The sequence below is a fragment of the Mustela nigripes genome, chromosome 5 (assembly GCF_022355385.1).
Source record: "Mustela nigripes isolate SB6536 chromosome 5, MUSNIG.SB6536, whole genome shotgun sequence".
In the NCBI taxonomy this organism is placed as follows: domain Eukaryota; kingdom Metazoa; phylum Chordata; class Mammalia; order Carnivora; family Mustelidae; genus Mustela; species Mustela nigripes.
The window spans coordinates 103,160,855-103,175,543 of record NC_081561.1 but is presented as its reverse complement, the minus strand read 5'-3'; the positions used below and the strand labels follow the sequence as shown (position 1 = coordinate 103,175,543).

Sequence of the window (14,689 nt, the reverse complement as noted above, 5' to 3'; positions counted from 1 at the left end):
AGGAATATAATTGTCTTAAATGTAAATACTGGATATAATAAAGTTTAAGCAAGAAGAGAGGTGGCCTGTGTGATCACATTATATTTATAAACAGTAAATTCTAATATTAGTGTTGTGTTTACCTTGATGTCTTTATAGCCCTTAACTGAACTAGACATGGAGCATGGCTCTTTACATAAAATGTAGTACATGCACAGGCACAGAGAAACCCAGAGCTAAGGCCTTTTAGGCAGCCGGACTTGCCTCATCATAGAAAATTTTCACATCTAGTTCATTTTGATTTTAAATGTTACTTATTTTATTTCTTCAGGTTTTCTAGTTCTTGAAAATTAGATATTTGATTTTTCTTAGTTCTCTTCTGTGTGTGAAAAAATGTGGGCGAGCATTGGAAGTAACATGTATTTTTTTTCCTCTTTTTTTTTTTTTTTAATTTTAGCATGGTGTTAGTTTGTATATTCAAGACAAAGAAGGCTTATCAGCTTTGGATCTTGTAATGAAGGATAGACCAACGCATGTAGTATTCAAACCTACTGGTAAGAAAATTTCACAGATATATTCCATTACGGTACAACTTAGAAAAAAATTTTTTTTTATAAAGATTTTATTTATTTACGTGACAGATCACAAGTAGGCAGAGAGGCAGGCAAAGAGAGAGAGAGCAGGAAGCAGTCTCCCTGCTGAGCAGAGACCCCCCCCCCCCCCCCCGCCCCGACTCGGGGCTCAATCCCAGGCCTCTGGGATCATGACGTGAGCTGAAGGCAGAGACTTTAACCCACTGAGCCATCCAGGTGCCCCCAACTTAGAAAATTTTAATGAAACTTTGTTTTTATTAAAATACCTGAGAAAATTTATTTGTGTGTGGATATCTGCAAAGAACTTATACCTTAATGTATGTTAGCTGGTATTTTGGGGCTTTTATTCAGAACATTGATTTATTTTGCATTTTTATTTTCAATCTATATAATGTCAGTTTCAACCTATATTATGTCAGTAAGAGTAAAAGCACACCCTAAGTGGGAAGACAGAATTGTAACTACTGTTACATCCAGAAAGTGCATCCATCCAGAAAGTAACATCAGTACTTACAGTAGAGGGAAAAAAGAAGTGATTCTTTTGCCCTCACATCCTTCTGATTTTACTTATTTCTCTAATTTGTTTGCCTTTGAATTTTGGAAATGGAAATTGTTGGAAAAGGAGAAGAGTTTTAAATGGGCCACTCTATACAATTTGCATTTAAGTAGTGAGCAAGCTAAGTAAGGACATATTTTTCATTTTTATTTCTACCTTGGGTACTATATTGCAAGTTGCAGTTATAATTCTATTCAAGAAATTTATATGGCTTTCAAAGTAAAAATGAAAACTTAGATCATAAACTTAGCTGTGATTAAGTTTTATCCCACTTTAAAATAGTCATTACTCTGATTATAAGTCTGATTTTTGCATCTATCAAGAGCATACTACTAAAGTTAATGTTTCTGTAGGAACAGTAACAGATACCACATTTGCTTCATCTAGAACCCTTACATGTATGTATATAATATATAAATAATATTACTGTATATTATGTATCTGTTGGTAACATTCTGTATTTAAATAACTATAATTATTATTTTCATAGAAACTAAGTGGCTACAGCAGGTGATTTTACTCCTTTGGCAATTAAATTAGCTGCTAATAAAACAAGGAACAAATATTAGGTTCCTAACATTGAGATAGCCCTGTGCTGATTTGGATTTTCTTGTTTCTATTCCTAGAATTAGATAATATGTTAATAGTTCCATAATGTAAAAAATAATCTTGGCAGTGTCTTTGTAAATATGCTGGTTGAATTAGTTCCTACAAAGAGTCTCTGTTTGAGGTAAACTGATTAATAGAGTGTATATATAATTGAACTCAACTGATACTTGTTTTAAAATATAAAAGTATAAAAATTAATTTACTTTTTAGATCCTACAGATGTCTACACTTGGGGAGATAATACAAATTTCACCCTGGGGCATGGAAGCCAGAATAGCAAACATCATCCAGAGTTGGTGGATCTGTTCTCCAGGAGTGGGGTTTATATCAAGCAGGTATTTTGAAGTACGGTCTGAGTGCTTTCAGAGGTTAAAGAGAACTTTTGTGTTTGATAGTTTATCTTTTCATTTGGATTATGTTAACTGGGTTGAAGGGATAATAACATTTTAATGAAGAAATCCAACAGAACTTCACGAATTCTATTTTAGATTTTGTGTTAGCTTTAATCATATTTAGATTGTGTTAAATACCATAAAACTATGAGATGTTTGTGCAAGCAGTGTTAGAAATTAGAAGGCACCATAGAGATACTACTTTTAAAAGTTGAGCTTCTACTGATTCTCTAGCATTTGTTTTCATTTCACAAAAATAGAGTTCTTCATATTGTTTCTCAAGTGAATTTGTTGTTGAAACTCAGTGTTACTAGTTTTAGTTGAATGAACTTGAGTTCTTAAATATATGTAATTATAAAATTTGAGTTGATATATTGGAAAGTTTTGATCTTTGGTCTTAGTTCATTTTGCTGGATGATGTCTTCCACTTCCATGGGTTTTGCTACTGTTGACATGCTCATCTTTTTGCATAATGCAGTGTCTTTGTGTGTATGTGTGTTCATTTGAGCTTAACTAGGTCCTCAGAATCCTTAAAATGCTCTTCCACCTGTTAACAGCCACTAACAATTGATCACAGTTGGGACACTTAAAAAATTTCCAGTTTTCCTTTTCTGACTTAATACATGATCTAGTCACCTTTCACGAGCTGAGCTTTTTCAGGAGCAAGGATTTTTAAATAAGAGTGAAGGAATAAATGATAGAATTAGGAAACCAGAAACTGATTATATCCTCTGGTCCTAGGTTATATGTGCTATGGAGGAAATGAGCATATTCAGGAGAAAGCTACACTTAAGGCAAGAAAGCGAGAGTATTTTGTGAAGAGATTAAGGATATAAGGAATTTTATATCCTTATATGAGAATTGAATGAGGGTTGAAGCAAACACTATGGATAGGTTAGGAAGGAAAACAGTATAAATAACAAAAGAGGAGGCAAGTTTTTAAGATTTTATTTTTTTGACAGAGATCACAAGTAAAGGGGGGGGGGGGGGGGGGGTGGAGAAAAGCAGGCTCCCCGCTGAGCAGAGAGCCCCATGCGGGACTCGATCCCAAGACCCTGAGATCATGACCCGAGCCGAAGGCAGCAGGTTAACCCACTGAGCCACCCAGGCGCCCGAGGAGGCAAGTTTTATAGAATTATTTATTGAGCACCAGTTATGTAGAGAGCCCCCATTAGTCACTGAAATGAGCTAATGCTATACTACCATGGAGCAGAGATTATTAATCTCAGCATAATATATTCCAGAGTATTAAGGTAATCACCTATCTCCTTAAAAAAATTCAGAGGTTTTAAGGTTGGAACACTTAAACTCTGGTATTGGTTGCTGAATATAAATCAGAAATTATAGAATGGCATTCTAATATTAACTATAAAATGGAACAAAATGTCTTATTTCTGGCTTAAAAAATGATTTTTCTTTTACACGTTTTAAGTTTATACTATAAATATGAATATAATTTGGGTTTTATTTTAAAAGTATTTGTGTTATAGTTAAATGGGATAATGACTTTTTACATTACTTATGATAAGTATGATAAGTATATGTATTTACAGAACTTACCAAGTAGTTAAAGGATATGTATAAGTAGAGCTTATAATTCAGCTTCTGATTTTCTTGTTTTCCATAAGAACTTGACTTTCTGGAAAATAATTTTAAGATTTATTTCATAATCATTTTTTGTGTCCAAAGTTAGAAATATTTATAGATGACCTAAGAAATGTATATGTACATACTTTTTAAAAGTAAGAAAAAAGGATTTTTAAATAATATTAAAGTAAAATTTAATATACTCAATATTAGATGCTTTAAAAAATAGCAGTGTGGTTTAGAGATTATGTGTGTATGTACATGCAAACAGGCATACTTTGTTTTATTGCACTTCACTTTATTGGACTTTAAAGACACTGGATTTTTTACAAATTGAAGGTCTATGTGAGTTCTACATTGAGTAAGTCTTTCATTGCCATTTTTCTAATAGCATTTTCTTACTTCGTGTCTCTATAATTCTCTTAATTTTTTAAACTTTTTCATTAGTATTAGTTGACCCTTGAAGAAATTGGGGGTTGGGGCACTTGACCTCCCCATGCAGTCAAAAATCCATGCATGACTTCTTACTCTCCAAAAACTTAACTTCTCTGACTGGAAGTCTTACTGAGAACATAGTCAATTAGCACATACTTCTATGCATTATATACTGTATTCTTAGAATAAGGTAAGCTGGAGAGAAGAAAATGTTATTAAAGTCATAGAGAGAAGAGAATACATTTAATTAAGTACTGTACTCTATTTACTGGAAAAAAATCTGCATATAAGTGGATGCATACTAAAGTTTAAACACATGTTGTTTAGGAGTTAACTGTATTTCTTCTGGTGATCTGTTATCAGTGACCTTTGATATTACTATTGTAATTGTTTTTGGGTACCACAAACTGCATCCATATAAGATGGTGGACTTAATTGATAATTGTGTGTGTTCTTACTGCTCCACTGGCCATTGTTCCCCTGTCTCTCTACCTCTTCTTGGGCTTCCTTAATTCCCTGAGATACAAATTATTGAAATTAAGCCTGTTAAGAACTTGGCAATGGCCTCTAAGTGTTTAAGTGAAAGGAAGAGTTGAATGTCTTCTCATCTTAAATCAAAAGCTAAAACTGATTAAGCTTAGTGAGGAAAGTATCAAAAGCTGATAGGCTGAAAGGTGGGCCTTTTGAACCAACAAGTTAGCCAAGTTGTGAATTTAAAGGGAAATTTCTTGAAGGAAATGAAAAGTGCTACTCCAGTGAATACCCAAGTGGTAAGAAGGTGAAACAGCCTTATTACTGGTATGAAGAAAGTTTTAGTGATCTGGATAGAAGATCAAACCAGCCATAACATTCCTTAAAGCCAAAACCTAATCCAGAGCAAGGCCCTAACTCTTCAATTCCATGAAGGCTGAGAGAGGTGAGGAAGTTGAGAAGAAAAGTTTGAAACTAGTAGAGGCTGGTTGGTTCATGAAGTTTGAGGGAAGATGCTTTCTCTGTAACATCACCGTGCAAAGTGAAGTAACAGGTGCTGATGTAGAAGCTGCAGCAAGTTATCCCAAAGATCTAGGTAAGAGCATTAATGCAAACAGCTACACTAAACAAGATTTGCAAAGTAGGCAATGAGCTATCTTTTGGAAGAAGTCAAGTGAGTGGCTTCAAAGTTTCAAAGGACAGGCTGACTGTCTTATTAGGGCCTAATGCAGTTGGTGACTTGAAGCTGAAACCAGGGTTCATTCTCTTAAGCATACTGAAAATCCTAGGGTTCTTAAGAATAATGCTAAATTTCTGCCTGTGCTCTAAAACTGGAACAAAACCTAGAAGACAGCACATCTGTTTACTGCATGGTTTACTGAATATATGTTTCAATCCCACTGTTGAGACCTAGTGCTCAGAAAAATAGATTCTTTCAAAATATTACTGCTTATTGATAATGGACCTGATCAGCCAGGAGCTTTGATGGACATGTACCATTGTACATTCATGTTTTCATGCCTGCTAAGAAAGCATTCATTTTGTGGCCCATGGATCAAGGAGTCCTTTTGACTTTCAAGTCTCATTATTTAAGAAATACATATCAAATGGTTATAGCTGCCATAGATAGTGATTCTACCTGCGGATCTAGGCAAAATAAATTGAAAATCTTCTGGAAAGAATTCACTGTAATGATATTAAAGATGTATTCGACAAAATCAGAAATATTAAAAGAATATACCATCTAACTACCAATACCTGTATAGGTGATGTTGTTTTTTAAAAAATGTGCTTAAGCCATTGCCATTATTTTCTTTAATAACATATATCCATATTTGTTGATCTTTTTGCTTCCTGTTGCACTGCCCAGTTCTCATTGTTTGGGGTTCCATAAAGCTGGGAAACAGCTGGCTACTGCTTTTTCTAGTTGAGCATTTGAGATTTGCATTTCCTTTGTTTAGTCTCCTTTGTGGGTAATATATGCTAATTTCTTTTTTGTTCTTTTTCCTGTTTGTCAGTGTTTGTAGACATGGTTTTAAAATAGAGTGTATACATTTTTAATTTTTATTACAGAACATATTCAAAGTAGAGAGAACATATAATCCCCATGTACCCATCATTGTGCTTCACAGTTAGTTGTATTCTGTAATTTATTTTTTAATAAAATAAAGGATATTTTATTCAGAGAAATTTAATAATAATCTTTTGTTTTCTCTTAGGTGGTGCTTTGTAAATTTCACTCAGTGTTTCTGTCTCAGAAAGGGCAGGTTTATACGTGTGGTCATGGTCCTGGAGGACGTTTAGGCCATGGAGATGAACAGACATGCTTGGTAATTGAAATGTCATTACACATTTTAGGTAACTTCAGTAAAATTTCCATAAAATGGAGACTTCAGTTAAATTAAAAAAATTTCTAATCTACTATAAGCAGAGAGTAATATAGCAACTGATAGTAGAATTTAAAAAAAATAAGTTATTTGGGTCACTTTGGTGGCGCAGTCAGTTACGCCTCTCTTGCTTTTAGCTCAGGTCCTGCTCTCCAGGTCAGGGAACAGACCGCTGATATGGACTCACTGCTCAGCAGAGAGTCTTCTTCCCCTCGCCTTCCTCCCCCCACCCCAACTTGTGCACTCTCTCTCTCTCCGAAATAAATAAAATCTTTTAAAAAAATCAATTAGCTTCTTGTTCTATCATGTTCAAATTAAAGGATTTAGATATGCCGAATTCTAAAGCATCAAGGGAAAATCATATTTTGCATTTGGCAAATACTGGGACAGGAGAGCATATAAATAAGCTTTAAAATGTTTCCACAGTTGAAATTTTAAAAGTTAGACTAATTTTTTTAAAAGATTTATTTATGGGGCACCTGGGTGGCTCAGTGGGTTAATAAGCCTCTGCCTTTGGCTCAGGTCATGATCTCAGGGTTCTGGGATCAAGCCCCATATCAGGCTCTCTGCTCAGCAGGGAGCCTGCTTCCCCCTCTCTCTCTGCCTGCTTCTCTGCCTACTTGTGATCTCTTTCTGTCAAATAAATAAAAAAATAAAAAATAAAAAGATTTGTTTATTTGACAGAGAATGTGAAAGAACATATGCATGTGCATGAGCAAGGGGAGTGGCAGAGGGAGAGGCAGATTCCCTATGTAGGGACCTCAGTAGAGCTCTATCCCAGGACCCCAAGACTATGACCTGAGCTGAAGGCAGACAGATAACTGACTGAGCCACCCAGGTGCCCCCGTAAGTCAGACTAGTTGCAAAACCTTGGTGTTTTAATTTTTTTTTTACTTCTTATCTAAGTATTGTGGTCTAAAAGTTGAGTCCGGGGTGCTTGGATGGCTCAGTCGGTTAAGCCTCTGAATCCTGGTTTCAGCCCAGGTCATGATCTCATGGACTGTGAGATTTATCCCTGCCTAAGGCTCTGCACTCAGGGGAATCTACTTGAAGATTCTTTTTCTCTGCCCCCTCCCCTAACTTGCATGCAGACACACACATGTTCTCTAAATAAATAAATCTTAAAAATGTAAAAGTTGAGCCCATATTTTCTTTGTATAATCACAAAATTGAGTCTTATGGTACAGAAACTTAGTGCTAATTTGAAACCTAATAATTACTGCATTTAGTAATGTTGCCACAGTAGGGTTTTTTTTTTTTTTTTTTTTTTTAAGATTTTATTTATTTGGGGCCCCTGGGTGGCTCAGTGGGTTAAAGCCTCTGCCTTCGGCTTGGGTCATGATCCCAGGTCCTGGGATCGAGCACTCTGCTCAGCAGGGAGCCTGCCTCCTCCCTCCCTCTGCCTGCTTCTCTGCTTATTTGTGATCTCTGTCTGTCAAATAAATAAATAAAATCTTTAAAAAAAAAAAGATTTTATTTATTTGACAGACAGAGACCTCTGCCTATTTGTGATCTCTGTCAAATAAATAAATAAAATCTTAAAAAAAAAAGATTTTATTTATTTGACAGACAGAGACCTCTGCCTATTTGTGATCTCTGTCAAATAAATAAATAAAATCTTAAAAAAAAAAGATTTTATTTATTTGACAGACAGAGATCACAAATAGCAGAGAAGCAGGCAGAGAGGGAGGGAGGAGGCAGGCTCCCTGCTGAGCAGAGTGCTCGATCCGAGGACCTGGGATCATGACCCGAGCCGAAGGCAGAGGCTTTAACCCACTGAGCCACCCAGGTGCCCCTCAGTAGGTTATTTTTAAGGTAAATTTTTTTGATGGGATTACTGGTATATTTATATATTAAAGGGTACTTTAAAAAGAGAGAGAACTATGACAACCGCTTTTATTTTTTATGGGTTTTATTATGTTCCAGATATCAGTGATGCTTTTCATGCAGTATCATTACCGTGACTTAAGCCTCACAGCAACACTGTGAGATTATAGGCATTATTATCTCCATTCTGTGCAATGTCAGAGACTGTTGTTTTTTATACTTACCAACTCATTTACTCCTCACACCTGTATTTTCCCATTTATTTATTTATTTATTTATTTAAATACATCAGTGAATACTTTGGCTGAAGAGCTCTCTTTATTTATACCAACCAAATTTGCACTTGGTGTATGATAAGGGCTCAAAAATCATTTGTCGGATTGAATTATTTTACTGGAAGATCATACTGGGTTTTGTATTTTACTCATATGTCCATATTCTCTCAATGTCAATATCCTGTTAAACTCACCTATCTTTGCTAAACTGTAGTTTACCTATGATAGATCAGCCATTTATTAGTCATATCATTTTGGATATAGAATTACCAGATTCTCTTTGTATTTTTCTATAAATGGTTAATATATTATACCAAAGTTAATTTATTTTGTAGATCCCTAGGCTTGTGGAAGGACTGAGTGGTCATAATTGTTCCCAAGTGGCAGCTGCTAAGGATCATACTGTGGTACTGACTGAAGATGGATGTGTTTACACATTTGGTCTGAACATTTTTCATCAGTTAGGAATTATTCCTCCACCCTCCAGTTGTAATGTACCGAGACAGGTAAGCTTCCTTTTTCAAAACAAGGTGACTTTTTGCTATAAAACCTGTATGACAAAAGGTGCAAGGTATTGATAGGCAATTTATTTTACTTACATTTGTGGTATATACTTTATTTTTCACAGGAGACATTAAGCATAATACAAATTAGCATTTGTTTGGAATAAGGGAGAAAGCAATTGGGAAGGTGGGCCCCAAAGTGCTTTAGTTTCAGCTTTTAAAGTATTTATAAGCAGAAGGGGATCCACATTTTTGGGGTTTGAAACAAATAATTTTGAGGCCTTCCTTAAGAAAAAATATGAAGTTTTTAAAATGCAAAATGGCCATGTAAGTGAGTTACCCAGAAGACTAAGCTTATTGGCCTCATGGAAAATGTGCCTTTGTACCGAAAACATACAGGGCAGGTTTATGTGAGGTGTAGACACGTGTCCAAAAGCCACTCTTTGTTCTGATATCCCCCTCCCAATTGCACAACCACTACCAGAATGTACCCTTTACTCAGCTTCACAGACCTAGTTAAAAAAAACTAGGACTGGTACTCTAATATGTTGCTAGAGTCATCACTCAATAACAGGTGAGATTTCAGATCATAAAATTTTGTATTTTCAAAGGTGAAGTTTCTTTATTGATTTAATCCTCTGGATTTAAAGTTATTATTAGGTATATTTTTAATTAATAAGCTTTTAAATCTAATGCTTTTCCATTCTGGATGACTAATGAATCAATAGGAATTACTGAGAAGTTGTTAGAGGTAGTCTCCAATCTGTGGTACTTTTTGGTTGGAAAATCCATTTTCTGTATTCATGGACTTCATGGATATTTAACCATTTTGTACATTTATTTATAAATGATAGATTTCTTTCCTGTTTTTATTCTTATTGTGTGGCTCTGTTGGAGCTTTAGGTTGATATGGACATATTCAGTATTCTCAGTTACTTTTGCACCCCCAGGAGCCATCTGACAACATGCAGAGACCTTTTTAGTTTTAACAACTGGAGTTGGGGTGCTATTGACATCTAGTAGGTAGAGTCCAGGGATGCTGCTAAACCTACAGTTTAAAAGTTAGTCCCTTACAACAGAGATTCATCTAGGTGAATGTTAGTAGTGCCACTGTTGGGAGACTCTGAATATGTCCAGTATTTTTTCTCTTTTTTTTTTTCATTTTCTTTTTTATTTTCCTGACATAGTAAGTGTACTCTTTTAATCCCCACTCACTTGGTTCATTCGTCTTTCTTTTTTTTTCCTTTGCTCATTTTTTTCTTTAAATTCCACATATGAGTGAGATCATATGGTATTTGTCTTTCTCTAACTGACTTCTTTATTTCCCTCAGCATTGTATTCTCTAGCTGTATCCATGTTGTTGCAAATAACAAGATTTAATTCTTTTTTATGACAATAATATTCCTGTGTGTGTGTGTGTGTGTGTGTGTGTGTGTGTGTACACTTCTTTATCCATTCCTTTTTTGATGAGTACTTGGCTGTTTCCATAGTTTGGTTATTGTAAATAATACTGCAGTAAACATAGGGATGCATGTATCCCTTTAAACTAGTATTTTTGTATTCTCTCAGTAAATATCCAATAGTAACATCCCTAGATCATAGGGTAGTTCTATTTTTTAATTTTTTGAGGAACCTCCATACAGTTTTCCACAATGGCTGCAGTAGTTTGCATTCCTACCAACAGTGCAAGAGAGCTTCCCTTTTTCTACATCTTTGTTACCACTTATTATTTATGTTTTTTATTTTAGCCATTCTGACAGGTGTGAGGTGGTATCTTACTGTAGTTTTGAATTTTGTTTCCCTGATGTTGAGCGTCTTTTTATGGATCTTTTGGCTGTCTATATGTCTTCTTTGGAGAAATGTCTGTTCATGTCTTATGCCTCTTTTTTAATTGAATTATTTGCTTTTTGGGTATTGAGTTGTATGAATTCTTTATATATTTTTGGATACTACACCTTTATTGGATATGCCGTTTGCAGATATATTCTCCCATTCCATAGGTTGTCTTTTAGTTTTGTTGGTGGTTTCCTTTGCTATGTAGAAACTTCTTGTTTTGATGTGGTCTCAGTAGTTTATTTCTGCTTTTGTTTTCCTTGCCTCAGGAGACATGCCTAGAAAAATGTTTCTTTGGTCAGTGTCAGAGACCTTATTGCCTGTGTTGTCTTTAAGGATCTTTGTGGTTTCAGGTCTCACATTTAGATCTTTCATCCATTTCGAGTTTATTTTTGTGTGTAGTGAGAGAAAGTGGTCTAGTTTATTTTTTGCATGTTGCTGTTCAGTTTTTCCAATACCAAGAGACTGTCTTTTTCCCATTGTAAACATTCATTCCTCTGTCGTAGATTAATTGACCATATAATTGGCTTATTTCTGGGTTTTCAGTTCTATTCTATTGATCTATATATCTTGTTTTATGCTAATACCATACTGTTCTCATTACTGCTGTTTTGTAATGTCACTTGGAATCTGGAATTATGATACCTCCAGTTATGGTTTTTTCTTTTGAGATTGCTTTGGCTATTCTTGGGATGCAAGGGTGGTTTAATATTCATACAAAAATCAGTGTAATACATTACATCAATAAGAGTCATCTGGCTGAAAATGTCATTAGTGCCACTGTTGAGAGACCCTGAATATGTCAAATTTAAAAGTACTTTATTTTCTGATAGAATGCCTGTTTTGCATATTGCTTGGTGACAGGTTGGATGATCTGGCTTTTCTACCATGTTAATTTTTTATATGTTAAAACTGCTGACGTGAAATGGCTACATCAGAATATCCTGTGTTCTGAGAAGAGTTGGAGTCTAAGTGTTAGTGCTAAGATCTGTTCATGAATTCTGCCATTAGAACTTAAGGGGGCACTGGTAGTTAGTGTGCCATGTATTTGCTACTCTGGTCTACTAGATCTTTGAAATATTATATTCGTTCTTAATAATATAATAAACTGTTGTCTTAATTGTCTTTTTGAATAGATGCAGGCAAAATACCTAAAAGGAAGGACAATCATTGGAGTAGCAGCAGGCAGGTTTCATACAGTGCTGTGGACTAGAGAAGCTGTTTACACTATGGGGCTAAATGGTGGACAACTGGGTAAGAAATCTTGATGACATTATCTGAAAAATAAATAGAATTTTTTGGATATTTTGTGATTTATTTGTGTAATTTTTTAGGTTATTTGCCAGATCCCAATGGAGAAAAATATGTAACTGCTCCTCGTCAAGTCTCTGCCCTTCATCATAAGGATATCACTTTGTCTTTGGTTGCTGCAAGTGATGGGGCCACAGTCTGTGTTACCACAAGAGGAGATATTTACTTACTTGCAGACTATCAGTGCAAGAAGATGGCGTCTAAGTATGTGTATTTTTGTAAAGAAATATAACTTTAATAGTAATTCAGTTCTTCCAGCAAAACTTAGGATTCACTTTATGCAATGCTCTGGAGTGTCAGATGAAGAAAACTGGACAAAGAGAATTTAAAGCTGAAAGGAAAAGTTAAGAGTTTTTGCCTTTGATAAGCTTAGTCTCTGACATGTGCCCAGGAAATATATGTAGAAGTTCTCTGCTAATCATAAAAAAATATTTCTGAATTATATTTACCGTGTGGTTAAATGTGACCTATAAATTTTCCTTCTTTTTTTTTATGCTTCAGGTACATAGATCTAGATTAATCATAGTTCTTGGTTTGTGATGCAATCATCATTGGTTCATATGTAGCCTTTTTTTGTTATGTACCTATTTATTTTGAAAAAAAAAAGTTACATATCATGGATTCTCAGTCCCTGTGTTTGTAACTGACTGGTATATTTTTTATTTTTAAATTTGTGTAGCCTTTTTTTACTTGAAAGTAGATTATAGTAGCATGCAGTAGATTAGCAGTTGAATGGCTAGTTGAAAAGGTCAGTTAATGCAGGGAACCGTAAAACCTAAGTTTAAGTATGCCAATTGGAGTTCCCTAGCTTTTGTGCATAAACCATACCTGTAATATGTCATCTGTGATTTCATTTGAACAGTTTAGGGAGCAAGTTCTTAAAATCAATTGTGAGGTAAATTAATATGGTAAGAGTCCTTTACTTCTCATATATTTCAGTCTTATATAGTTGATTAATTTGTTTCTGATTTGACAACAGTTTTTTGCTATGCATTTTTTAAACAGATTTTATTTATTTGACACAGAAAGAGAGAGAGAACACACGTGCACAAGTAGGCAGAGAGGCAGGCACAGAGGGAGGGGGAAGCAGACTCCCAGCTGAGCAGAGGGCCCAATGTGGGGCTCGTTCCCAGTACCCTGAGATCATGACCTGAGCGGAAGGCAGAGACTTAACCCAATGAGCCACCCAGGCGCCCTTTGCTGTGCATTTTTATTGTGTCATTCCAAAATATTCAACTTCTTTAAAAAAAAAAAAAGCCCTTTAAGACTAATATTTTATTAGTTTATTTAATATTTCATTCTGTGATTACAGTAATAAATACAAGTAGAGAAATAGATCTTGGAACAAATAAAATGAAATTCAAATACCTGGGTATAGCTCAATTAGTGGAAGCAGGAGTGTACAGGAATTCTAGAGATTTCTCGTGAATTTTTAAATAAGCAGTCAGGTTTTTAAATTGATACTGAAATGCAAAAGAATCTGCTTTTGCTCTTGTAAATGAGATACTACTTCATAGACATAACATCCATGCAATAAGCTCATGAACAGAGAATGTCAGCCATCAGTTTGTCACAGTTCAGCTTCTCTGTGTAACAATATGTATATAACCTACTTCTATGTGTAACAATTGGAAGGGTATCAGTTGTAGGTCATATTTTAGTTTTAGAAACATGAAAATGTGAACATAAGTGTTTCTTAGAACTGACTGACTAGGTTTTTCTTTTGAGCATGAGGTGATTTGTGGGATGTTAGGTTTTGTTACTGATTAACATTTATAAAACTTGCCCTGATAACATTAAATTACATAAGTACAAGTTATATCCAGGTTTAAAATAAGAAAATTTTTTGTTGTAGATTGTTATTTTGGAAAGTAAAAATCTTTTAATGCAGGCAAAATATCTGCAAGGGAGGACAATGATTAGAGTAGTAATAGACAAGTTTCACACAGTGGTATAGGAGTATCACATGTATAGGTATAATGAAATGGCTAGTAGATGAGTTATTAAATTAGCAACATTGCTGATGATTTTCCTGTTAGCTATAGCTATTTAGGCTTGTCCATATTTGAAATTAAGGATTTCTATTTCATTTTCAGGTTTAAAGTTTTTCTTGTCTGTTAAAATGTAAATACTCTTAGGAGCTTTTAGTCTTAGCAGTTATATCCAGTAGAGTAAATGTGTGCATTCTAAAGTGGGGCTTTAGGTGTCAGAAGTGTGTATATGTATGGGTGGAGGCATTTGGGAGGGAAGTACTTGCTATGAAAAGAAACAGCCATTATATAGGGGACACATACAGAAAGGAGAGACTAAGGTTACCAAAGGCCAAATCATCTTACTTCACCTTTCTCAGTAATCACCCTAGATTATTGTTTTATTAATAATTTCTTTAAAATTGAGTGTGTCTATTTTAAAGAACATATTAATGAAGGATT

At 34.8% G+C, this 14,689-nt stretch overlaps 1 protein-coding gene across 3 annotated transcripts in view; it reads left to right on the top strand.

Moving 5' to 3' along the window:
- Window positions 1–14,689, top strand: part of IBTK (inhibitor of Bruton tyrosine kinase) — a 93,550-nt gene that overhangs the window by 20,885 nt on the left and 57,976 nt on the right. For 2 of the 3 annotated variants that reach the window (XM_059400981.1, XM_059400979.1), the window contains exons 3-8: window positions 437–533; window positions 1,948–2,072; window positions 6,341–6,451; window positions 8,946–9,116; window positions 12,083–12,200; window positions 12,281–12,461. In XM_059400981.1, coding sequence (XP_059256964.1) covers window positions 437–533; window positions 1,948–2,072; window positions 6,341–6,451; window positions 8,946–9,116; window positions 12,083–12,200; window positions 12,281–12,461 — 803 coding nt within the window. The remainder of the gene's footprint in view (window positions 1–436; window positions 534–1,947; window positions 2,073–6,340; window positions 6,452–8,945; window positions 9,117–12,082; window positions 12,201–12,280; window positions 12,462–14,689) is intronic. The other variant, XM_059400982.1, reaches the window with a different exon arrangement.